Source organism: Notothenia rossii (assembly GCF_949606895.1).
Source record: "Notothenia rossii genome assembly, chromosome: 10".
Taxonomy (NCBI): Eukaryota; Metazoa; Chordata; class Actinopteri; order Perciformes; family Nototheniidae; genus Notothenia; species Notothenia rossii.
Genome location: NC_136908.1, coordinates 21,023,314 through 21,048,835, shown reverse-complemented (window position 1 = coordinate 21,048,835; position 25,522 = coordinate 21,023,314). Strand labels below are relative to the sequence as shown.

The 25,522-nt window shown below is 42.7% G+C and overlaps 2 protein-coding genes across 3 annotated transcripts; both read right to left on the bottom strand.

The window, feature by feature from the left end:
• Positions 1 to 1,106: 1,106 nt before the first annotated feature.
• On the bottom strand, positions 1,107 to 4,444 carry c19h1orf216 (chromosome 19 C1orf216 homolog). Of its 2 annotated transcripts, none has more exons than XM_079656234.1 (2): positions 4,319 to 4,444; positions 1,107 to 2,678 (listed from the first exon to the last, which is right to left on the bottom strand). In XM_079656234.1, the coding sequence occupies exon 2, from the start codon at positions 2,654 to 2,656 to the stop codon at positions 1,574 to 1,576; it is 1,083 nt and encodes a 360-aa protein (XP_079512360.1). In that variant the 5' UTR covers positions 2,657 to 2,678; positions 4,319 to 4,444; the 3' UTR covers positions 1,107 to 1,573. The 2 variants fall into 2 exon arrangements, with proteins under 2 accessions (XP_079512360.1, XP_079512359.1); XM_079656233.1 differs by having other exon boundaries at positions 4,203 to 4,325.
• A 7,018-nt stretch (positions 4,445 to 11,462) lies between these two features.
• clspn (claspin) lies at positions 11,463 to 25,423 on the bottom strand. Its single transcript, XM_079656230.1, has 24 exons — positions 25,085 to 25,423; positions 24,067 to 24,187; positions 21,706 to 22,142; positions 21,405 to 21,551; positions 20,709 to 20,771; positions 20,554 to 20,626; positions 20,352 to 20,454; positions 19,602 to 20,158; positions 19,292 to 19,480; positions 18,987 to 19,156; positions 18,698 to 18,891; positions 18,370 to 18,425; positions 18,044 to 18,237; positions 17,420 to 17,933; positions 16,874 to 16,907; positions 16,593 to 16,677; positions 16,352 to 16,497; positions 16,082 to 16,243; positions 15,061 to 15,182; positions 14,815 to 14,945; positions 14,495 to 14,618; positions 14,232 to 14,311; positions 13,861 to 14,022; positions 11,463 to 12,049 (listed from the first exon to the last, which is right to left on the bottom strand). The coding sequence occupies exons 1-24, from the start codon at positions 25,109 to 25,111 to the stop codon at positions 11,924 to 11,926; spliced, it is 4,017 nt and encodes a 1,338-aa protein (XP_079512356.1). The 5' UTR covers positions 25,112 to 25,423; the 3' UTR covers positions 11,463 to 11,923.
• Positions 25,424 to 25,522: the final 99 nt, after the last annotated feature.

Here is a 25,522-nt window from a genome sequence, read left to right as displayed (position 1 = left end):
GCTTTTAGGCTCACTTATCTCCGTGTTTCATGCGCTTTGTTTGGATACATTTATAGCCTGTCCTAACCCTGAAATCACGTCTCGGTGGTTTAGAAAATCAGCATCAAAGGCGTGTTTGTTTCTCCTAAATGTCCTTTTTTCAGAGGTGTCTGTTTGCACGTTACTTACAAGTCACCATTCCGGTGTAAACATGTTATCCTTGCGCTTTGATGCCTCCCAAACCTCCGAGCTTCAGCCAGCGAACAAGGGATCAATATGTAAATCGACTCAGACTTTCTCTGCGACGCCTGCGTCCAGGGGAGGCGATAAGCTTGGAAAAAAATAGACTGGAGTTAGTTAAGAGGCATAGGGATTATCCCAAACTTGCCCCGGGGTTCTGGCTCTCCTGCGCGCAACCGGACCGGCGTCTGTTCACCGCGGCCGGATAGGACTTGCAGGGCCCCGGGGCGCAGACTGACAGGCTCCCCGGGGGCCCCCACCACCACGACCCGCTCAGGATGGAGATTATAGGGTGGCAACGCGGCTGGTATCTTTGTGAACACACACACACACACACACACACACACACACACACACACACACACACACACACACACACACACACACACACACACATACACACACGCACACACACGCACACATACACACACGCACATGGAAGGAGGTGAGATGATGGTGGAGTGCCCGCGGCAGCAGCCATGCCCATGGAGATTGAAGCCTGAGCCTCACACGGCTATCACACACCCCGCAGAACACACACACTCCCCGCAGAACACACACTCCCCAGCCCCGTGTGATGAGCAGATACAAACCAACTTTGTTCGGCTGACAAAGAGGCAATTGTTGGCTGGAAGGTCATTCGTCCTTAGGCTCCACAACAGCAAGTACAGCTCGAGAAGATAAACAAAAATGTCCTATCTGCACTGAGGGGGCTTTGATAAACCAGCTTTAAGAGATCAACATGATGATGTGGAATGAAATGAAGACCTTGTGCTCCCATTGTCAGAAAAGTCCTTGGACTTCCCCTTAAGATGTATCTATTATGACTCACTACAATAACTCCTTTTCATTAGATCAGCTGAAATACTAACAGACGACACAAAAAATCAGATAGAAGATACTTTTATTTATTCTTTAAATGTTCTTAATATCTCTCTATACAGCATTATCTCAGGGTATAAATAATCTTTTACATCTACATTATATTTTTCAATTCTTTTTTTGGTACAGCAGGGGTTTTTTTTCACTCACAGGTCAAGACAAACCAAGACATTGCACAGACACAGATTATTTTCGATACAAACATCATATTATTCCCACAACAAAGTGTTCATAATTTCGATGATTTGACCAGGATTGGATTTGACGTACATACAGTTAGGGTTAGGGTTTATTGATGCTCTGGGTGGTACACCAGTAAAGAAATTCAAACAAGTATTGAGTCATTACAATCAGCAACATGAGACTGGAACTTAAAAACATCAGACTGAATGATGGGAGATTGTTTGTTTTTTTCCGGACCGAAGCAATCAGACCACTTCCTGTTTCCTCCCATAGTTCTCTCTCCTCACGACTAGCTGACGGCCGCAGCGGGGGCGGCGTTAGCAGCGCCCATACGCAGCAGTTCCTTCCTCTGCGTGAGGATGACGTCGAAGCTGCTCTGCAGGCGGTTCTGCTGCTCCTGGATGCGGCTCTGCAGGGTGCGGACCCAGCGGATCAGCGCCAGGCGGCGGTACATGGTCAGCTGCACCTGGTGCTTCTCCATCTCCTGGGCCTTGAAGCGCTCGCGGTCTCGCAGTGTCCACACCGCATCCATCAGCTCAGGGATCTCCCCGTCTGAGTCAGAGGAGCAGTTGTCGTCTTCTTTCTCTTCCGCTCCTTCCTCCAGAAGATTTCCTAGGTTGCTTCCTGTCAGAGACTTGCGGGCGAAGCTTCTGCGTCGCCCGACCGAGTCTCCGTCACCGTTTCGGTTTGCGTCACTTTCATTGTGGTTGGACCTCGGCTCCCCAACGCCGATGCGGTCCCAGCCTCCCATGAGCGTCCCTTCGCCTCCAATGTCCATGTTGAGGGAGGACATGCTTCCGCCAGACCGGTGGCTGAACTCAGACTCAGAGTCGCTGTCGCCCCATTCGTCACCGTCTTCCAGCGCCGCCTCGTCTTCATCTTCCTCCTTTCCTCTGAAACCAGAGCTGCTTTTCCTCCTCTGCTGCTCCCTTTTCTCTCTTTGCTTCTCCTCATGCCGGTATATCAGCTCCCTCCTCTCCTCTTCCTGCATCCTACCTTCCTCCGCTCCGTCAGGGGGCACTCGACCATAACCGTCATCCCCACACTCGATTTCGGGCAGGGGCTCCAGGGGGCTCCAGCAGGGCATGCGGGAGCGAGGGGACAGGACGCCTGAGTTGTTGTGGTACCCAGAAGAGGAGGAGGAGTACGGAGGGTCACGACCAAGCGGGCCCAAGCTGCGGGGACGGACCTGGTTTCGGTTCTCGTCTCCGCCTCCATGACCCGTGGAGCCTTCGTTATCTTTGCCGGGCAGGAAGTTGAAGTTGCCATCTTTGTCACACTTCCTGTTTTGCAGCGAGGAAGAGGAGCCATTGTTGGAGACTCCTTGCCCGGCGTAGGCCGAGTTCAGATGCTGGTCCTGATGGTGCAGCATCACTGACCTCGACTGAGCCTCACTGAAACGACAATGGACAGAACGTTAAAAGACCCGAAGAACCTCAACCTCAGATTCACACTCTTAATTCAGTTCTTACTTGTGTTTCAAAGAAAAAACATGTTTGGCTTGTGTTGTTATAATTTTTACCTTGAGTACATAGCAGTTAAGTATCAATTTGGTATCTGTACCAAGTTGTTCAGGTATTGTATAAGTACTAGCATCCAAACATTTCAAATGCTACACAGAAAGCAAATCAGCTGATCTTGCAATCAGAAGCTCAAAAGCTCCTCCGTGTTGATGTATTGAAGTTGAACGTTCTTCTTCACAGTAGCTCTGTTTTTTTCACAAGTTTCAATTTCTGACAAAACACATCTCATCTAATGCTGTTAAACTTTCTTATCTTGGTTAATGGCACTTCCCTCAAGTTTGAGAGTAGTCAAAACAATCTTTCAACTGGATTAGTAGCCAACAATAAAGTGACGTCAACAAAAATGTTCTGCAAGTTGTTGTGCACAAGCATGATTCAAAACTAGAAACTGCATAGAAGATAAACACAAGTCACCAGCAGCCTTAAAAGCGATGGTACTTTTTGGAAAATGTTCATCAGAAATGTTGAGTATCTGCCTTAAAAACAACACAATGCGAGAACAATTTAATTGATATGGATGAGGAGCAACTATAAAACGAATGAAAAAGAAAATTATAATCTTGTTGCCACACACACACACACACACACACACACACACACACACACACACACACACACACACACACACACACACACACACACACACACACACACACACACACACACACACACACACCACTCCTTGTTTATAACGTCTAGAAGGCTGGTCTGCACACTCCACTTCTATTAGCATCAAATATTTACATGTCTCCTCAGAATGGAAATGTCTCTAATCCTGACTTCAGGCTGCTGTCAATCAATCCCTCTCCTCTCCTATCCCCTTCTCTTCTCTCACGCGCGTTCACTTGGTGCTGAAGGACAGCGATGGTGGCTTTGTCGGGAGCGCGCATAGCAGGCACAGACAGATGCTTGACGATCACGAGGAGAAAAATATAATTCTCCGTGTAAACATCGACACATTTTTCGTGTCAGAGCTGAAATTTGACACGTGAAAGAATCAACAGGATGCAACAGAAAAAAACGCAGTCTGATTTAAATGAGTACATCTGCGTTTAACACATGTAAAAAAGCCAGCACGCGATAAAAATTAAATAAACATTATACCGAAATAGTCCTGCTGCAGGGTGGAGGTTTCTTATCTGTAAAAAAAGATGCTTGTTTTTGCTCGGACTACGGCAGAAATCAGAAAAAAGGCGACCAATGGCGTTCAGCGGCTGCATGTTTCCGGATTAGAGTTGAATAGGCTATAATGTGGAAAAAACACGACTGTTTTAGATCTTAATCCATCTACAGCGAACCGGAATGGTTAAAAAATGACTCGATATTTACTTTTAGTGATGAAATGCACGAAAAAAGGGAATATTGAATGTGCGTTGGGCGTTATGTAACGCTCACCCCATATCAGTGCTGTGTCCTCTGTCGGCAAAAACAACCTCAGCTTCCTCTCATCCCCTGCGTGCAAATGACCGACACTGAGCCGTGTGAATATTATTATTTTTTAATGTTCTTACCTTATTTCCTAGTCTGTTCGGTGGAGAAGCTGAACGCTGTTCCCTCCCAATTTTGTATCCTCCTCCTCCGATCCCTCCTATGTGATGTTTATTTTCCTCTTCCTCTCTCCTCCTCCTCCTCCTCCTCCTCCTCCTCCTCCTCCTCCCATCCTCTCACTGCTACTGTGGTTCTGAGGGAAATCATTCCAGCACTTCCTAAACTGGGCTGGGACTGCAGGAAGATGGAAACCGTGGAGAATGAATGGGAACAATGGGCTGTCATGGTACTCTGAGTCATCTACTGGAATAACGGTATGACTGTGCACCGCAGCAACAGGCCTCATGACTTTAAGTAAAAGTACCAGAGTGTAGGAATACTCTGTTACAAGTAAAAGTCCTGCATTCAAAATGTTACTCAAGTAAATGTACAAAAAAGTATTGGCATCAAATGTATTTTAAGTAGCAAAGTAATTCTGCAGATTGGTCCATTTCATAATGATATATATTAAATGTTTTGATTATAATTATTGATCATTAAAGTGTTATCAAAGTTGGTAAAGGTGCAGCTAGATTGAATGACTTTGTATACTGCATAGTAGATGGTGAATTTACTCCAGGTGTAACTAAAGTCTTATTTAAGTGTTGATTATGTTTCCCATCATTAATCCAAATCTGTAATAAAAGATTTTCAATAAATGTGGTGAAGTAAAAGTACATGATTTACATCTGAATTGCAGTGGAGTACAAGTACAAAGAAGCATCAGATTGAAATACTTAGAATCTTAAAACTTTACTTAAGTATACAGTACTTGAGTAAATGTACTTAGCTACTTCCCACCTCTGCCTCTATATATCCAGTTGTGGGCAGTAACTAAGTACATTTACTATTTAGTACTGTACTTAAGTTACATATTGAGGTACTTGTACTTTACATACGTATTTCAAGTTGTTACTTTTACTCCACTGCATCTCAGAGGCAAATATAAAGTACACTTACACCACTACATTAATATGACAGCTGCAGTTACTTTGGAGACTAATAATACAAAATATCTTAAAAAAAAATATTTAAAAAAACATTATATTAGGTTAAGATAACACTTTATAGATCCCTTGGTGAAATGTGCAAGCTAACCGGCAGTATATTCAAATAATTACAATAAAAATCCTCCTTTAAAACAATGCATTAACCACATTAATGCATCAATAATTCAAATTAATCTATTTAAGATACATATTGTGAAATTAGACATATAAACAAATATGTTTACTTTCTTTACTTTAAGAAGCCATCATTTTTTGAAAAGAATACAATTGTTACATTTTGAATGCACTACTTTTTGCTTGCAAAAGGGCATTGATGACTGTGTTGCCACTCTCCCTTAGGTAAAAGATCTGAGTACTTTGAGTACTTGTTAGTATATTATGGTAATGCTGTTACAGAGCTAAATGTATGCATTATACCAAATTTAACTTTGTTCTTGTATTTTATGATATTTTATACTTGTCTTCAGGCAGGGGCAGACTGGGGGGAAAAAGTGGCCCGGGGATTAATTGACAGACAGGCCCACTTAATGCGCGGCATGTATCGGCTGGCTGGCGACGAAAGTATGTTACTTAACAAAAAACCCTATGCATTTTATGTTATTTTGGACCATTATTCATATAGTAATCACATTACTTGAGCCCTTGAGTTGCCTAGAGCTAAATAGTTACAGCATATATTTAGTGATTTTAATGTTAACAGATCATTGATGCAATAACATTTTGACCCAATTTGCCTGACTTGACACATGGAATAAAACATGGGCGTAGGAAGCATCCTCAATGTGGGTGAGACCATTTAACAGGGGGTGTGGGCAAGTGGTGGACCTCACCTCCTCTAGGGGGGTCTGGGGGCAAGCTCTCCCGGGAATATTTTTTTTTAAATGTTGAAGTTAAATGCATCAATCTGGTGCACTTTCAGAGAAAAATTAGGGATTAAATCTATGGCAGTCAGTAGGGGCTTGGACTGTGAGCCGTAGGGTCGCCGGTTCAAGTCCCCGACCAGACCTACATTTGGAGTGTGGACTTCTACTTGGAGAGGTCCCAGTTCACCTCCTGCCCTGCCGTGGTGCCCTTGAGCAGGACATCCCCTTTCCCCCCTCACTCCCATTGCTCCCCGGGCGCTGTACAATAGCTGCGCACTGCTCCTAGTACTAGACTCCTGGTACTAGGAGGGGTTCAAATTAGAGAACACATTTCACTGTGTGTGCTCTGCATGTGTGACCATTAAAGAGGGTTTCATCCCTCCCAATTCTTCTTCTTCAACACCCATATAAAACAGAATTGTAAACAGATTTACTTTTTCTTTCAACATTTATTTGAACAGCAAGTGGAGGCAAAAGTGACTGCACCCAAAACAATAAACCTGCTAGCTAACTAGCCTAAACTCAGTAACAGAATGTGGGCAACACGTTCTTCTCCACAGCCGCGCGACCTCTGAGTCAGACGTCACTTCCCCCTTTTCTATCCTACGGGTAGAGCCGTACAGCCACTCCCCCTGAACCCCGTTTCCCTGTCAACCCCCTCCCCTATGCAAGCCCCTCCCTCTGAACCCAGGGCTCGCTACAATACTGTATATACAAACTATACAAAAGCGCCTTTACGCTTTGGAACTTGCTTATCCATCTGTAAGCAACTGCCAGCTAGGTCTCTCAGTCACTCACTCCTGATCGTTCACTGCGCAGTGACAGCTGCTACGGGCCTGATGTGTGAAATTGAAACTGATAGATAGAACAAAGGTAGCCTATCAAAACGGCCCAGCCCAGCCCAGCCCAGCCCAGCCCAGCCCAGCCCAGTGGGCCACACCCCATTGGGCCCGGCTGGGCTGGGCCGGAAAACTTACTAATGTGGGCCGGTAGGATTTAGGCAAAAAAAAAAAAGATTTTCTAAAAAAAAATTGTTTGGCCCTCCGGCCCACACACAGCACCGGCCCACCGGGGGAAACTCCCGGTATTCCCAATGGTCAGTCCGCCCCTGTCTTCAGGTCACTTCACAATACAAGATACATTTAGGCACTGATACGTTTATTAAGAGACATTTCAATAAATCGTTTGTGGGGTTTCTTTTAACAAAAAAAGTAAATAACTAAATTGGAAATGCTTGAAGTGACATCTATTGTCAACAAAAATTCAAAAATGAAACCAGCTTTCTAGTTTCAAAGCTAAAATCATTACCAAAATCATGCCTACTAGGATTTTGTTCAAATAGAAAACTTTGAAAAATACATTAAGCATTAACAGCTTATTTTATTGTTTAATCATTCTTTCATATGAAATGATATGGCACAAAGTCTACAGTTGGAATCAGACAGTTTAATTAGTAGATTTCCACATACTAGGAATATTCCTTGATGCTTTTGTGAAAATATAAATACAATGCAAAAGCCAAGAGCCATAATATAAAAATAAACAATAAAAGAAGAGAAAAAATATGTTTAAAAATATGCTTTAAAAAGTGGAAGAGCTTTCCGGTTTCATGCATGAATGTGAAAAAAAATTGACATGGGGTTTTGTAAGAGTTCACAGTATTAAGCCTAAAATAGAAGAATATGTGCAAGTCATGAGTCAATGACAATAAATCAAGACATGAAAGGACAAAGATTGTTTTCACTTACTAGAAACAAAACATCATTGTTTTTTAAACCAGATTTTTCTCTCCTTGTTCTTCTTACTGAACTCAAGAAGCAAGGTCATCAGGCCTTTCCTAGTCAGAAAGCATTCTGGGAAATGGAGGAAATAAAATAGTAAATACGACGTAGAAAAATCACACATTTCCTGGCAGGCATTGAACATATCAAGCTGAGTGTTGAAGGACGGATATTTTACAAATGTTATCATAACATATACAAGTAAAGGTGTTTGAGGCATCAAACTGTTACCCACAATGCAATACTGATAGGCAACGTCATATCTCCAGTCCGCTCAAATTGAGAACTGCAGAATTTGTTGCAGTGTGATATTTCTCAAAACTGGTGACGGACTGCTTTTATGATTGTCAATCTCAGATCTAAGAGCATGGCAGTTGAGAAATTGTGTGTGCATGTGTGTGTGTGTGCAAGTGTGTTTTCTAGAGGTGTGTGTGCGGTATAGAGGCTACATCAGACAGACTTAACAAGTGTTCCCTGTCTCTCTCCAGCCTATTCTCATCCCCCTGACATGTCGTCGCTGGCGGCAGAAGAAAAAAAAAAACTTGCGTCCTCCTCCTCCTCTTTCTACACACACACACTAACACAAGCGCATTTCTATCCCTATCTAGGCCCTCACCCCCCCTTTCTCCTTCAACAACATCCCCATTCAAGTGCATCAGCTCCAGGCGTCCTTCCTCCCACCCCCTTCCCCTCTGCCTCCCCCTCCCCATCGTTCACCAGTAGCCTAAGCACATAAAAAATACATCAAACACAGCCGCCCGCTCAAGGCCTCGTCACACGCAAAATCATCTCTCCCTCCATCTCTCTCTCTCAAAAAAGAAAAAGCCAAGTTACAAAAGACTACCGCAGAGGACACTGATAGGAGAGATAGGCTGAACCCCGGTGGACTGAGGGTCGTCTGTGAGGCCTCCTGGGGGGGGGGGGGGGGGGGGATTATTGTAATGTTAACACTAACCTCCCCCCTTTCCCACACACAAAAAAAAGAAGCATGACTTACCTTGTGCATAATAAGACCTTGTTGGGATTGTACACAGCCTGCAGCCCCCTGACCCACTTCCCTCAGTTCAGCTTCCACATCTGCTGCAGCACCAGTCTCAGCTGTGACAGTGGCCGAGGGCACCCGGCAGCACCCATGGGCCCCACTGTCAGATCCCCGGTGCTGAGACTGTAAAGAGAGGCCTGCCGGACCTCCAGCTCACAGCCAGCGCTCTTAAAAAAATCACCCAAATCAGCCAAGACGTGCTAAATTGAACCACTAATCCAGCACGGGGGTTTGTTTACTGCACTAATTATACACTTTTATTTTAGAGCATAGATGCGAGTAGACACACACACGTACAGTGCAGACGTCATGACACAAGCTGCACACCACCCCTGGGTGCTGCAGCTCATGTTCCTCTTCAATTATTCCACCCTCTGCCCTCTCTCCTCCTCATAATCTGAATAAAGCCAGATCCGTGTCCTCTAGATATTTAGAAGCCGGGCCTCGGTGCCAAAACATGTAACCTTCCTCCTCTTTCAAGTGTGGTGGGAGTTGGGTTCAGGGGGGGAGGGGGGGTTGGCTTTACTGGGTTGACCTCGCAATTCCCTCTGGGGGTTAAACAAAGTTGTGAAATTCAGTTTGGGAGTACGATGGGGAAGAGAATTATGCTTGAATTAGCCAACAACTTGCAGAGACGTTATTAAATTCTCATTAGAGTTGATTTCTTGACCCGGCAAACAGACCCGTAGGACTCAGAATCAAGTCTTTATCTCGATTAATTGCGTAGTAATGGCTCAAAAATAATGACAGAGGAAGCTCCACAGCGAAAATCTATCACGTTATTCCCTTTGCCCGAAGCCTCTTGGCTCTTAAAATCTCACAGAAATCCAGAGAGTCTTAGATAAACAGACAAAACTGAGGCTTTGACAAAGGTAGAAAAGTAATCGCTGCTTTAACAACACCAGGATTAAGCTGGACGGCCTGCAGGTACGGCAGCTCGCTATGGGAGGGGCCCACCATGGGGTTCATTCCAGACCCTCCTGGCGTTGGCCCCTAATGATGTGTAATGGGGCCTCCTGCGCCCGCTCCTAACCCCGGGACCTTCTCCTAATCACCGTGGCCACTAATGAGATGGAGAGACATGAAAGAGCTCGTTAGAAAGAAAACCCTAGCCTTTAATGCCGGCCTATTATTAGCCACTTAGCAAATCATTAGTCTCTAAACTGCGATTAACTTTAAAGCTCGAAGAAAAAGTGAAATGATACGAGTTTTGAAGATTTACAGCGAAGGACAGGTGAAGTAGAACTCTCAATGCTCTCCAAAAAACCACCAGGAAGTAAAGCTGGTTGGACTATGTTATGATCTCCATTTGTCTTTTGTATTGCTTTCCTTTGGTGTGCAGTCCTGAGAGTATTGTAAAAGATACTCGTCTCATCTTAAGTCAAGTGGTGACCTTAAGTCAGAGCAGGGAATGAAGATACACCCTCTTATCTGAGGCCTGATCTATAGTGTTAGAGGATTGTGTTAAAGAGTGAAATGGGAAACAGAGTCTACTTTGAAATGCGAAATCTACAAAAGGCACAGAGCGGTAACACTGATAGAAAAGGTCTCACTTGGGTTATTAAATGATCCTTGCTTTACTAATTTCCCAGACAAATAGATTGGATTTTTACTGAAAAGTACCAATAGTCAAATAAAAAGCAAATTAAGTGGCACAAAACAGTAGTCAGTAAAAACATTTGACGTCAATACAGGAGAGAATGAAAACAAGACTAGGCCTTGCCTTAATATTATGTTTCAATACCCAAACTACTCAAAAATATTTAGTACAATACATACTGTACATGTATGTAAGTAATATCAGGATGTCCTGCTGCATATGTTCACATTTTGTAGGATACAAGCCAGGGAAAAAGCTTTAAAGCACAATAATGAAGATGTACAGTATGTCCCAAATGCAGTTCATGCATCAGTGTGTACTTTGTATGGGCAGCTAAAGAGAAAACTGAGCCTCCAAGACGCTGTTAGTCTACAGCCATGCTTAGTGGCTCTGTGAAGCAGTATGGAGCACAGTGATGTGTCAAGATTAATGCTAAAAGATCTTTTAGCAAGGTAGCTCATTTGGATTAGCTCATTTGCTAATACGTGCTTCACAGTATTGGGGCATTGGATACATTCATTTCTACATGACTATGGAGCTAGAGGATCACCAGTGTTGTAACAATTCTTCCTGAGGGGAACATGAATCTGTTTAACAGGTAACCCATCCAACAGCTATAGATATCTCACTCAAACCCACAAATGATGTGATAGACCTCATGATGGCGAAAGAGGAAAAGTCAGATTCATCAAATTGGTACCTTGAGTATTATCCTCCGATTTGTAAATAGATCAGAAATGTGTCCATCTGTTGGTGGCACACACACCTGAGCACCTGCAGAAGCTCTGATAGCTTGCATCTGTTCTAAGATACAAAGGACAATAAGGCAATATCTTAAAATACAATTTTATTTACAATGTAAAACAAATACATTTAAACCATCATACAAAAGCTCGCTAAAAAAACAAATCAATCCTATTTACATGATAAAACTATTCAAATCGGACCTCCATCAGAAAGTCCAAGTCAAGAAAGGTGTGACCGATGGACGCTTCTGATAATTGATTTAAGATTCACACACGAACCGGACAGCAAGTGTGTGTGTGTGTGTGTAAGAAGTAAAACATCAAGAGATGCCTCAGTGGTGTGCTTTAGTTTGCCGTTTTAAAGCAATGTAAACATGTGAAGCACAATCATCTGTATTTGTGTTTCATTAAGAGGATGTCCACCAGCTTTGCACGCAACCATAATTTAACCATTGTTCATTTTTGAAATCTTAATGGCTTGTGAAATACTGGATGTGGCTGGTCTGTTCTGGTCTTTATCCGACGGCTCTCAGTTAGTGTTGCTCCCTCAGTGGTCCAGGAAGCTGAAGATGCTCCTCTGGGGGGCTTTGGTCTGTGCTGCAGGTCTGTTCTCTCTGCAGGGCCTCTTGGCTGTGGGGGTCACCGCTTCCACCGGCCCCCTCTTCTTCATCACCTGATGATCAAACACAATACATATAAACATTGACTAAGAATACATAAGGCAATGTTTTTGTGGTGATATAACTAATCAACTGCTGCCAATAAACACAAATGCAATGGTGAATCTTGTGCTAAAACATGTTTGGTAAATAAAGACATTCATTCTGAGAAGTGGGCTCTGGCTCCCCCTAGTGTCACAAATATAGAAGACATCAGAGTAAGTAGACATGGTAATCACACAACCTTTGCAAAGTGATTGGTTTTGGAGCTTCTTTTAGAACAGTGAGTTCTGGTCAAAAACAAACATGATTGGGAAATGTAACTGGGTGAAGGCCAGAGCAGGGCTACTCAATTCATTGTATTTGAAATCGCAATTAAGATTTTGGCTTGCAATGATTATGAAAACATAAATCGCAATAATACGATTATTCTTTTATTTATTTCAAAAAAAAAAAAAAAAAAAGTAATTCTTTTTTTATTATTGGGTTTTCAGTTGAATTATACTTAAAGTTCAGGGTAATCAACAGTTAAAAACATACTGTTCAAAGATTTTTTTTCTTCAATAAATGGATGTTTTCAAAGTAAATCGATAATGATTATGATTATGATTTTTGCCATAATCGAGCAGCCCTAGGCCGGAGCAGAGATTAAACCCTGTGTTTTTCAAAAGGGCTGGACAAACATGACAGACCATTTTTTAGGTCAAGAATTAGGCACCAATATGGCTACTCTAGTATCATGCAGTATTTTGAAAGCATACAGTAAAGTAAGAAGTACCATGAGCCTATCTATTTTAAGATCAGAGGTGACTTTTTCTATATCTATGCAGCCTCTTGGCCACTTGTTGCAAAAGTTCCTCTTATATTTTGAACACGCAAGCTGTGATGTTTTTAATATGAGATCATTTCCCCCTTTTTCACTCCTTTTGAAAAAGTGATGTAATCAAAACAAACACTCATCATTATCAATGAACGGGCACGCCAGATCCACAGGACTAACAAATGACTTTGGTACTTTTGACCCTTCCACCTTGTGCAATCTGTGTGTAGGCAGTGCTTTCTACTAGCTTTGTCAAACCGGGCACTGGGATAAAAGTGTGAAGGGTCACGGTAGATGCTGGTTACCATTTAACTACATGGTTTCATAACAAATGAATGAGCCATTAGAGGCTTTATTGCAATGTGTGCACCGGAATTACATCATTCCATTTTTTGAAGTAAGGTAGCAGAATGAATAATCAATAGAGTAGAGGAGGTCAGATCTCTGAATGACTCAAATGCTCCTCTGTGTAATGCATTCACATTCTTAAAGGCTACCACTTATTGAATATGATCTAATAAGCACAACTTATTACTATCAGTTTCTTACAGATGTGTAAACTAAATGCAATTACTACCTTTTTCTCACCCCTGTAATGAGGTTATTTATTTATTTTAATGTGTTTTGTTGATTGTGAACAGGACTACAAAAACACTTTTAAAACTTTTTTAAATTTTTTTGTAATGAAACTTTGTGAAAGGTCATAGCAGGGGTGAATGAAGAACGCATAACATTTCGGAGCAGATCGAGAACACATTATTTTTCAGTCATTGGATTGGGCTTGATGGATTTCTAAACTGTTGCTATTATAGGTTTATTTTTTTATCCTGGAGTTAAGTATATAAAGATAATAATCATTCAATTGTAATCTTCTGATGTAATGGTAAAGGCAATCAAGGCCCTGAGCATATCAAGGAGTTTTTTAATTAATACATCTTTTATGAGTTTTCAAGGAATGAATGGTTTACTCGTTTGAGCAAAGGGACACCATGGTGCACAGCTCACCTGTTTGTTGGCAGCGTTGGAGGTGGACTTGTCCTTCTCAGGAGACACAGTTTGGAACAGGAATCCTCGGCTGTTTCTGGGAGCCAGAGGATTCCCGTCTGAGATGCATGCCAGCTTCTGGAGGACGGACTGGGGCTGACTCAGCAGGGACCCTCTCTTTACCTGGAACACATGTAAAGAACATCTTAGATTGAACTTGTAAAAGCTAAATATAACAAACCTTGTTGGTAATATGTTCAATGCTAATCTCTGAGACGACAATGGTCGGGCAATATTTTGATATAAAATCTAAATCTTGTAACAAAATTATAATGAAGAATTGAAAAGTCAGAAAATCCAATTCCACATTTCTTTACTTGACGGTGAGGTACCTGTGAGGGCTGCGAGAGTCTCTGGAAGGGGTTCAGAGCTGATGTCGTCTTCTTCGTTGGTTGTGATGCCGCACTGGACTCTGGTTTGAAAGTTTAAAAGTTAGAAAGTGAAATACTAAAGATTACACTTTATCTGGAGACTTATAAGCTTATCAAAATGAATTTAGAGACCATCTATCAGTGTGATTGTTACAGAACAGAAGCATGCCTGGGTGTTTTTAAATCCAAGGGACTCTGTTTGCGAGGCCTCGTCTCAAACTGACCTTTCCTCTGCAGAGTCTTGGCAGTCACTTTCTTGGCCAGCTTCATAAACTGACTGTCTTCTTGTTCTCCAATCTTCTCATCATCTGCATCCAAATCCTCCCCTTTCTTGGCTTTCTGCTCAGACTGGGAGAAGAGACAGAGAAAGGAATGAAGACAAAATAACAACAGCCCCATGCAGAAGAGAGGGAAGAATCAACCAAATGTTTCTTTGAAGACTGTAGTATTATTATTACCGTAAATACTGCACATTTCTTTTTAATGATGTCTCCTGAATATTATCTAGATATAACTCTTATTACTTGCAAAAACAGCAACGTACCTGTTCTCTGAGCCACTGTTCTTTCTCCAGCCAGTCCTTCCTCCTCTGGATCTCAGCTGGGTCCACCTCATCCTCATCATCCTCCCCTTCCGGCCCCTCGGCTCCCGTCCTGTCCATGTTGAAACCATCGTCTGGAAAGAGAATTCAAAAAGTTGGGTTTAACAACTCATTTCTAAAATCCCTTCTAAATACCAGTGTACATAGTATACAATATATGGTATTGATTCCCTCAATCTATAAACTCACCCATGTTTTTCCAGCGGAACTGGCGAGCTCGCCCGGGGGCGTCCGAGTGAAGGTCGCCGTCAGCGAGGTAACGCTCCTGGTAGATCCTCAGCTGGCGCTTGTCATCATCCATGATCTGCTTCCTGTAGGAACAATCCCAGATTGGTGAGAGTTTACATTTTGACTCTCAGTTTAAACGCCTAAACTTAAGAAGACGTCCTCATTGCATTGTTTGTCGGGGTGAAAGGGACATGTATATCTCACGAGTTGTTTGGGTCAGAATCATCGGTTCGTTATGCAACTCCCTCAGCTTGATATTCCCTGTGACCTAGTCAATAACTAAATAATGAGGAGTGTTATAAACTTTTGTTAAATGTTAAGAATTTTTTTAATAAATGATTAAAAATGTTTTACTGAACCGTGACCTAAATACGTAAGATTTATCAAAACAGTAAAGTTTGAGCACAGTTTTGCCCCTAAAAACTTCTAAGAGTTCATCCTAAAGAGCGGTGCAGTCATGAGGCTTCCAACCCAAATAAAACTCAGCATTTTAGCCATTCCAGGTTCCTTCCTTTCAAAGTCTTACGTTTTGTTTTCAGTGAGATGCTTTAAATAATGTCTGTGGTTAACACAAGCTCACTGCTTACTCTGCAGTTAATACCAACAGTGAGTGTCTGAAGTGTTTGCTAACAATTGACTAAACATTAGCCGCCTTTAGCTTAGCGGTGGTAATGCGTTGCCATGTATCGGTGAACTAGTGTCGTTCCTTTATATCCTAACATTAGCTATGTACTTCTGGTGATTGCATTTACACATCAAGAGTCATTCAAGTTGTGTTTAATATATTGAGATTATACTGCTGAACAAAACATGCATCATAAGCATGCGTTTGATTCAGAGCTTATTTCTGCTATACTCCAAAATCCATGGACAAATCCCATTACATTTTGTCAACTCCCGTATCCCAGCACCACTCCATTATGAGCGGAGCAGCAATTGGAGGAAACTCCTTAAGGCAGCCTTATCTTGGGACATTACTCACATGTGGATCTTGTTGACCTGGTCCTGCAGCTCTTCATCAGAGGGAAGATCCTCGAGAAGCTCCTCTTCCTCGTATTCGCTTCCTCCGTCGCCGTCCTCATCGTCACTGTCCATGTCGCTGCCGGACAGCTCGGCCTCTGCCTCCAGGTAGTCGGCCATATGCCTGAGAACAGCATGTGAGAGACTATCAACACGAGGGCTACAGCGTGGATTATGTGATCATAGTATACGACGCGTGTATGTCCATGGTTCCATTTGATTCTTCACTTACATTTTCTTCTTTTTCTTGACTCTGAGTGGTGCGAAGACAGCTTGCATCTCCTCCTCTTCTACATCATCATCCTCACCAGCGTCTTCATCAGCCTCTTCTCCATCTTCCTCCTCTTTTTCCACTCCACCATCATCATCCTCCTCCTCCTATGAACGCACAATTCACTTGTCATTTGCATCCAATAGACATAAATCCAGTATGTTGAATTTGACTAAATCAAAATGGAGGCACGTGTTCTCACCTGTTCGCTGTGACTTTCCACATCTGACAGAAGCCGGAACTCGCAGTCCTCTTCCTCCTCCTCCTCCTCCTCCGGCTTCTTTTTACTTTAGATTAAGAAATGAGCATGACAATCTTACATTGAATATAGATATTCCAATTAATGTTACCTTGGATGTACGCTGTTAAAGGGTTTAAAATAATAAGTAGTGGAAAAAGAGGGAATAGATATAATAATATGTATGATGATGATGATGATGATGATGATGATGATTATTCCAGGTCTTTCTTTTGGTACTGTACCTGTCTTGTGCTGGCGAAGCCGTGCGAGCAGAACCTAAAATTGGCAGCGAAGGGAAACAAATGTAAATGTTGCGTAGCTGGAAATACAATAATTCAAAACATTTCTTAAACATTGAAATTAAAAATGTTAAAGACCCAGGGCAACAGGAAATGTACATAAAGGAAAGTACATACATTTTTTGTAATGTCTGATGTGATTTACGTTCAGTCGTCTGGTAAAATATTGCTTTGGGTATCTTTGTATACATGTGAAACAGCGTACATTAGAAAAGACAGAATATCATAGTTTTAGAAAATATGTTGAAACCAAAAACATTAAAAAAAAGTATGATTTGAACAGGTCAGTCTTCTCAACAACATAGTTTATCTGCCTCAAGCTAACCATTTATTTCCCCTTCACAATAAATACATTTTAATATTAGTTAAATTATTAAGACCTGAATGTCTTGTCAGTGAGTCTATAGTGTGAGCCTGTCTGTCAAACCTTTTTTGCACACTGTAGGTGATTGAACATAAAATACACCATATTAAAACAATTCAGCAAACCTTGACTGGGGAATTTCCCTGAGCAGAGCCCCAGCAGCTGATCCATGGTGTTATCAGACTCTTCATCGTGGTCACGTGCCCTTCTGTCCTCTCCTGCCTGTGTTGGTGGGAACGCTCCGGAGCACATCCCGAGCAGCTCTCCCTGCTGCGTGGCTCCGAGGCCCTCAGCCCTACTGGAGCCGCTGTCTGCCATTGCGAAAACTCCCGAGCACATGCCCATCAGCTCCCCCATGTTAGCGTCCATGGCGTTTTCATCCAGGCTGTCCAGGATCAACTGTCTCTTGTGGGAGCGGGGGGCACCGGGGCGCGGCCCCACGTTCAGGAAGCCGTCTGCATCCAGTAACTGCGAGTGGGTGTCCTCCTCCAGGGAGAAGCGACCCTGGGAGTCTCCTCCGGGGCCCGAAGCCGCTCTGCCGTGGGGCCCTGAGTCGGCTCCTGGGGACGGAGGGGCATACAAGTCCTGGGAGTCCTCAACCGGGAGGGAGAGGGAGGGCTCAGAGAGTTTGCCTGAACTCTGGTGGAGGAAAAAAAAAGGTGGACATAAGTTTGGGAGATTTCAAACCACTGATGATGTTATTTAGATTTGTTGGTGTCTTAAACATAATGAAAAATATGATATCTTACCCTAGAGGCAGAGCCGAGGAAGCTGGGCCTGAAGGAGCATCGAGAGGGGGAGCGGAAAATGGAGGAGTTGGAGATGCTTTTCCCTGCAGAGCGCTGATAGCTGATAGGCTGGTACGAGGTGATCATGGAGCCAGCCAGCTCAAAGCTGCTGTTGTTGCTGTTGTCCTTCACCAGGGACAGAGAGTCTTCGTCCTCTGAAGACAGGAAGGACCAGAGAGTGAGAAGATAATACACACATTTTGCACAAAAGGATTCACCAAATAAAAGCTCTTCAAGTGAAATGTGAAGTAATGTAATATAAAACAAAGGTCTTTCTTTTTACTCACCCATCTTATTGCTGCAGCTGTTCTGCCCAAAAGGACCAGACCTTCTTAAACCATCGCTAAAAAGTAAAGCAGATCATATTTCAATATACTGCGCAAACAAATTTAAAATGAACAACAACGATAAGAAAAAAAATGTTTGTGCGAATGCATAGCTATTTTACGTGCTTGACAAGTTTTGTTTTCATTAATAGGACAACCAGGTTATGGTTAAGTAACAGAAACTTGCTTACAATTCGCTAATTAAATTTAAGTTACTATGGTAAAAACATACCAAAACACACAACTAGACACTCCCCCCCCCCCCACACACACACACACACACACTCACCCTGTGCGAGAGCAGGAGTTCCCGGGGAAAAGCAGGAGTGTGCCGTCCCTGTTCATCATGTCAGGAACCGGCGATGGTCCATTCAGAGCCACAGGAGACAGGCTTCTAATACTCCGGGTCACACTGCCTTCCTCGTCTTCATGTTCCTTCTCTCCTTCCTCACCATCATCCCCTCCCAGTAAATCATTTACATTCTGTTAAAGGAGAAGATCAGGTTTTCCGTGAGTACAAAAATATATAAAAGCATGTTGGTCATTTCAAAAGCAACAACAAACACACTTTCTCTTACCTCTTCTGCCTCAGACTCATCCGTCATTTCTTCTTCTTCCTCCTCCTCTTCATCCTCTCCACATTCCTCATTGTCGAGGCGATTCAGCTCAGCTTTGCGTTCCCTATCCTCCTGTCTCCTCTGGGCCATGGCGAGCTGCAGGCGCTGCTTCAGAGTCAGCAGCTTCTCCCCTAAAGAAAAGGAAAAGAGGACATTGGAATATTGTTACACCTCCAACTTTTATTTCTACTTTGGCATTGATGTTGAAACGTACATAAACGATCTGGTCCACAGCCTCTAAATGGACTTCACGTGTGGATCCATACCTGGTTTGGTGGTCGGAGGCTCCTCTGCTCCCTCTTTAACAGTGACAGAGAGCGACTCAGTGTGCAGCTCCTCCTGTCCAGAGGGGGCGCTGTCTTTGCGGACGATGGTGAGCTGCATCGTTCGTTCTCCTTGAGGCCGTACGTGCTTTTTGGAGTGACGAAAGTAACGCTCCTTCAGTGCCTCAACCCCTAGTTGAAGGAGAGGTGAAAACAAGATCATTTGTCAACAACTTTCTCTCCCCTTAAATACAATATATAGTAATAATACTTTTCTTACTTTATGTCAATCCTAAAAAAAATCATCACTCACCAGAGTTGAGCTGTGGAGGCTCGAGCTGAACAAAGGCTCCTTCATCTGCACACAGCTTAGCGACGGGTGGAGGGTTCAGTCCCAACTTCTTCAGTAAGGCAAATGTGTCCATCTTGGGTTTGGTGGGTTGCCGTACTGAAGGCTCTTTAACAGCAGAATCAGCACACTGAGCGTTGAAAGGCTCCACCACAGCCCCAGACTCTCTCTGAGGGGCGTCGGACATCACCGCATTCTGGCTTTGCTCTGCGGGACAAGCTTCCCCAGAACCAGAGGCACGTCTCTGTGCATCTGTTCCCTCTGACTCCTGCAGATTCTCAGAGAGGTACAGCATGGGTCCAGAGTCCTGGTCGGGGTCGAGGCTTGCTGCTGCCTCTCTGGCTGGGCTGAGGCTCTCCTGCTGCGGGGACGAGGTGGCGGCAGGATGAGGGATGGACTGGATCTGAGTGGACGACATATCGAGAGACGGAGGAGAGTCCTGCTCACTGGGTGCGATGATGGGGGGAGGAGGAGGGGGAGCTGATGGCGTCTCCAACATCCTGGCTGAAAATTTGGTAGATCTGATGAGAAGAAAAATGTAAACATGAGTGTGAGTAAATGTTCATTGTGTGTGTATGAAGGAAATGCACTTGAGATTAACTTCCTACTATCAAATCAGATATGTCTTAGAAATCGTTACGACGGACAGTCATTTTGTTCCCGTATGGCCAGCTGTTGCCTTACATGCGTGTTATCCGTTACATTAATCCTTACTTTAACAGTCTCATGGCGGGACCCTCTGGCCTGGCCCTCTTCTTGAAGAACTGGTCGATGGTCTTGGGCTCCGGGATGTGATAGGGGAGGCCAAGCGTAGACTCTACAGAGACAGAACAACATGTCAAAGGTGCAAACACACGTCATGAGAACTGTTGCCACAATAGATACAAGTGAATAGAAGTGTTTCCTGTGCACTGACCTCGGACCAGCCTCTGGGACTCGCTGTGGAGCTGCTTCATCGCATCTCTGCTGGCGCGTGCGGCTTTCCTCTCCTGAGAGCATCACACATGTTGAGAATGAAGCCGCTTTTTAACAGGATTAAGAATAAAAGTCAAGAATTGTGCCTATGCATACCACACGCTGAGGTTTCTCCATTTCATCTTCATCTTGCTCCTCTTCATCACCCAGGAGAGGATCCTGCAGAAATATCAAACACTGATTACACAAAAGGCCTGTGTAGACAACCTCTGCAAAACATTGTAATTCTTTGTGACTTGCAGTCTGTTTAATAAATCCATATACAAATACGTTACATGGAATAAAAATATTTGTTGATCTTCTTTATCAGTATTTATTTAAAATGTATTATTTATTTTTGTATTGCTTTTTCAGTTGAATTATACTTAAAGTTCAGGGTAATCAACTGTTAAAAACATACTGTTCAAATTATTATAATTTTTTTTCAAAAGTTCAATAAATGGATGTTTTCAAAGTCAATGAATAATCGTGATATCAATAGTGACCAAAAATAATCGTGATTATGATTTTTGCTATAATCGAGCAGCCCTACCCACACGGCAGCGTTACAATTGAATGCACCTGTGACGTTTAATCACAACTGTTCTGCGTCAGACTAAATTGACACTTTCAACGGATGTACCCCTTTAACAACATTTAACTCAAATTCATTAACTTTTAACAAAATCTGTTACCATTATTATGCGTACCAATAAGCTGAACAAAAAAGCAAGTGCTTACAATCCTGCCAACACCTTTTGAAATATACACACAGTGATGAACAATTGTAATTGCCGATAGTCATATTTGTACCTTTTGTTTTTTCATTTTTTGCTTGACAGCAGCTCTGATGGCCTCCAGAGACTCTTCCTCCTCATCATCGTCCAGCCCCGTGTCAAACAGATCCGTGTCGCCCAGCAGACAGCCACTATCGTTCAGAACCCGAGGGAGAGGTGCGTTCTGGGAAATGAGTGCAAGTTGTCTTTAAATTACACAAAATAATTCACAAATGCACACTGTGGTATAGCTCATTTTATGTCAGTAAAGAATCTGAATACTAGAGTCTCTGCATAAGAAATTAAAAACACCACAGAGAGAAAAAAGCTTCACAAACCTCATTTATTTCAGAGAACCGCTCCTTCTTCTTCAGTTTTTCCACCGCCTTGCTGCCCTTTTCTTTTTTCTCCCTGTGCCTCTGACTCTTCTCTCTCTTCTTATGTTCCTTCATCAATTTTGCTTCTTTCCTCACCTCCTTCTCTTGTTCCTCCTCCATTTCTCCACCTTTCTCTTGCTCGGGCTCACTGTCTTCTTCACTGTCAATGGGAGCACGGATGATTCTCTTGCTCTTCTGGGCCCCTTTCTCTTTCCTATCACCCTTCTTTTCTGCCTTTTCAGTCTCCATCTCCTCTCCGCTGGAAGCAGATAAGACTAAGGCTTCGGCCATGTTTACACCGTTGTCCCCAGCCGCCTCCTCTTCCTCACTCTCACTGTCTCTTATGGCATTACGATGAGGCTTTCTGTGAACAGTGATGTCTTCATCGTCTTCGGAACCTGAAAACAAAATACCAATTTAGAACCAAACAAATATATGGCACAAAATACAGATTAACTGTAATTGTTCTGATATTGGTTCCGTTTGTCCGGTGTGTTGTGCTTTTATTTGTCAGTGTTTCCCATATATACAAATAGTGGCGGTGCAGCGCCGCTGCTGAAATATGTGCGCCGCTGCTAGGGGGCGCCAGCTAGGTACCCAAAAAAAAAAGGAAAAAGTTTTTTTTACTTTTAATAAAAAATAATAATAAGTGGTGACCCTTTTTCATTTTTGATTGTTTGTTATGTGGATCTGTAGTATTTGTGTTACTGTATGTTCAATAAAGGTGTATTTTTGCTAAATGTTGAGACATTGCCACTGTATGTACTAGGCAGGGCCGATTTTTGGCATAGGCAACACAGGCGGTTGCCTAGGGCGCCAGATCTGGGACGTAAATCTTTTTTTTGACCGTTGGCGCTCATCCACATTTTCAGCCTTGATGTAACAACATTCATATTTAAGTAAATGTAACACCCTTTTCACCCCGGTTACACTTTTCATTTGCTCTGTACGATGGGCGCTGTAAGTGATGAAAGTGGGGGATGTTGGCTTATCAGGCGCCCGCAGCTCACAGCCAAAGTGCGAGCTAGAGAGCGAGCGAGGGAGAGAGAAAGAGGGCGCACCGGTACCGGCGCTGTTGTTATTACAATCTGGTGCTGGCAGTACTAACGGATATAAGAAGTAGATGTTTCTACAACCAGGGTGGAGGAGAGCTCTCCTGTCAGACTGAGAGGCTCAGTGAGCTAAAGGACTGAGTGTTTAGATAAGTTAATTTTAGTCTAAGATATCTCAGTGGGTCTCAAACTTTTTGACCACAAATTATGTAAACACATATTTCCAAGGCACTCCTTTATAATTATTAGGATAAATAAAAACAGGTTTGAAATCATTCCAATGTATACTATAGGACAGTAATCCAAAAATATTGTTTAAAGTTGGAGAAATACAAAAATATGCATAAATAAATAAATGTTAACTAGGTAAAATAAGATATGAATGAACAAAAATTAAATAAGCTACATTTATTTGTTATTGGCTATGGTAGGTTATTGGTTATGTTCACATACTTATTTGATTATTAAAATGTAAACCAATCTTTTTCATATGGGTGTTTTAGAGTTGTACCCGCTAGATCAGGTCTCTAGTAATTGTGTGCTCAAAGTGCACCAGATACCCCCGGACCCCCCTAGAGGAAGTGACTTCCACCCCCCAATTCAAACATGTTCATACAATAATGAATACATTTGAAGCCATTTTGACATCTATTACCTATGTCAATAAGTTTCTGTTTTTGTTGTGTATTTGCCTTTTGTAGAGATTTTTCATTTATTCTTTACATATAAAATCTCGCCTGGGGCAGCAAATTGGCTAGAACCGGCCCTGGTACTAGGCCTTAAGAGCCTTTCTTGTGCTGACACATAGAAACAAATTGGCAGGGCGCACACACAAAAAGATTCCACGTGGTCCGCGTTTACATTATGCTGGGCCCACGTGCCTTAGCACCGCTGCTATGACTCCATCCTAGGGGAAACACTGTTTGTATATGTTCTAGTATATCTCAATAATGCATCACTTCAAAATAAGACAAATGAATACCATTTTTATTCTGCACTTGCAGTCAATGCAGAATAAAAACACATTTAATTATTCAAATCTTTAGACATTTTGTAAAGATAGATTTGACTTTGCGTGAGTTAAGTGGATCCTTGTATTCGATTTAAATAGTAATTTGAGTACTGCACTTATTGTAAGCTTTGTGTCTACATGTAACAAGTGTTTGTTATTGTATGGAAATTCACTTGAATGCCCTCATTTACACAGCCAAAGTGGCTCCTGCCCCATCTCTCTCAGGCTGAATTGTCATCTTTTGTTGTGTTCCTTTACCTGGAAGCTCCACTCTTTTGTTGGCTGCTTCCAACACATTCATCTCCTCCTCTGGAGAACCCATCCCGCTGTCTGAATCACTCTCTGCGGTCGCTGGGACCACAGCCGGGAGACCCTCAGTCTGGGAACAAAAACACAAAATAAAGATAAAGTGCACTTTCTGTATTATTGCTCTGTATACTATTACAATAGCTAAAATAATTCAAAAAGTTGCTATGTATAACTAACTTGCATAATTATTTAAAGTGGAGCTTGCAGCTATTGATATATTCAAAACTCAATATGTCACTTTTTGGTCCGTTTCTGAATTAACAGATATAACAATATTGGCACTAAATCAAACAGCACTCTCTAAGAAGCTTAAATAGTTGCTCTTTTTAAATCCCTTGCAACATAGGTCAGTATACATTATTATATTATCTGCCTAAGTAACCTATAATCTAGAATCGGGGGCACTAGGTCAATATCCAGTTTCAGATACAATATTTGTTATCTTTGCAAATGTATGTATGTATTGTTTTCGATTGTGAGTTAAAGCAGCCGGATTGATGTTATAATACCTTAGTGGCGCCTTGAAATACACCAAACAATGAGCAGTGCGTTAGCTGGCGACATTGATTCGTATCAGCATTTCCAGTTACCTAGGCTAATGTAACATGTACCATACATTATAAGTGTTTCAGGGACAAATCACAATTGTATTTCACTACAGATAATATAATCTTCAAAGATGTAGGATTTGAACAGTGGTCAACAATATAAAACGCCTAACTAGCATGCATTTGATCGTTGTGACCAGGCCAAGAGGACAACCACCATTCCAACTGGCTAAACATAACCTAGCCAGCCAACGTTAGCTATGTGGCTAAAGCTAACTACAGCTGCTATTAGCACATGTCTGTCTTTCTTGAATGCGTGTAATCTTGCCTGTCTTTTATCCTAACTTATAGCTAGGGTGACATATATGTCAGTCTGATACTTTAACGGTAAATCGATGTCGAAAGTTACATTTCCTCACCTGTTGTTGAGAGACGACCAGGCTCATCTTTGTCCGCCGTCTAGTTTTCACTCTCTTGTGAAATAAACCAGCGGAAATAGACGCTTCGTGGATTCCCGGCAGCCACAACTGACTCGGAGAAGCAAATGTCTGCGTGACAAAGGCTATTTTAGACTTGTAAAGCACATTTATAAAGAATTTAACCGGGCTGCTTCTCTTCCTCCCGCCTGTTCCCTAACGTTACACACCGATTAGACAATTTGATATTTCGCGCGCCGTGACAGCTGGCCCGCAGTTTTTCGTCATCGAGTGTCAATCCTCTCTTTCTCGTGTTCCTATTGGTCCGTCCGGGACGTTTGTTACCGCCCAGTGTGACGACACGGCTTGCTGAGAGCTGACTTTTAATGCCGGGAGTCCTCAGGCGGGTGGGGTTGAGGGGGGTTAACAAAAGTGAAGGTC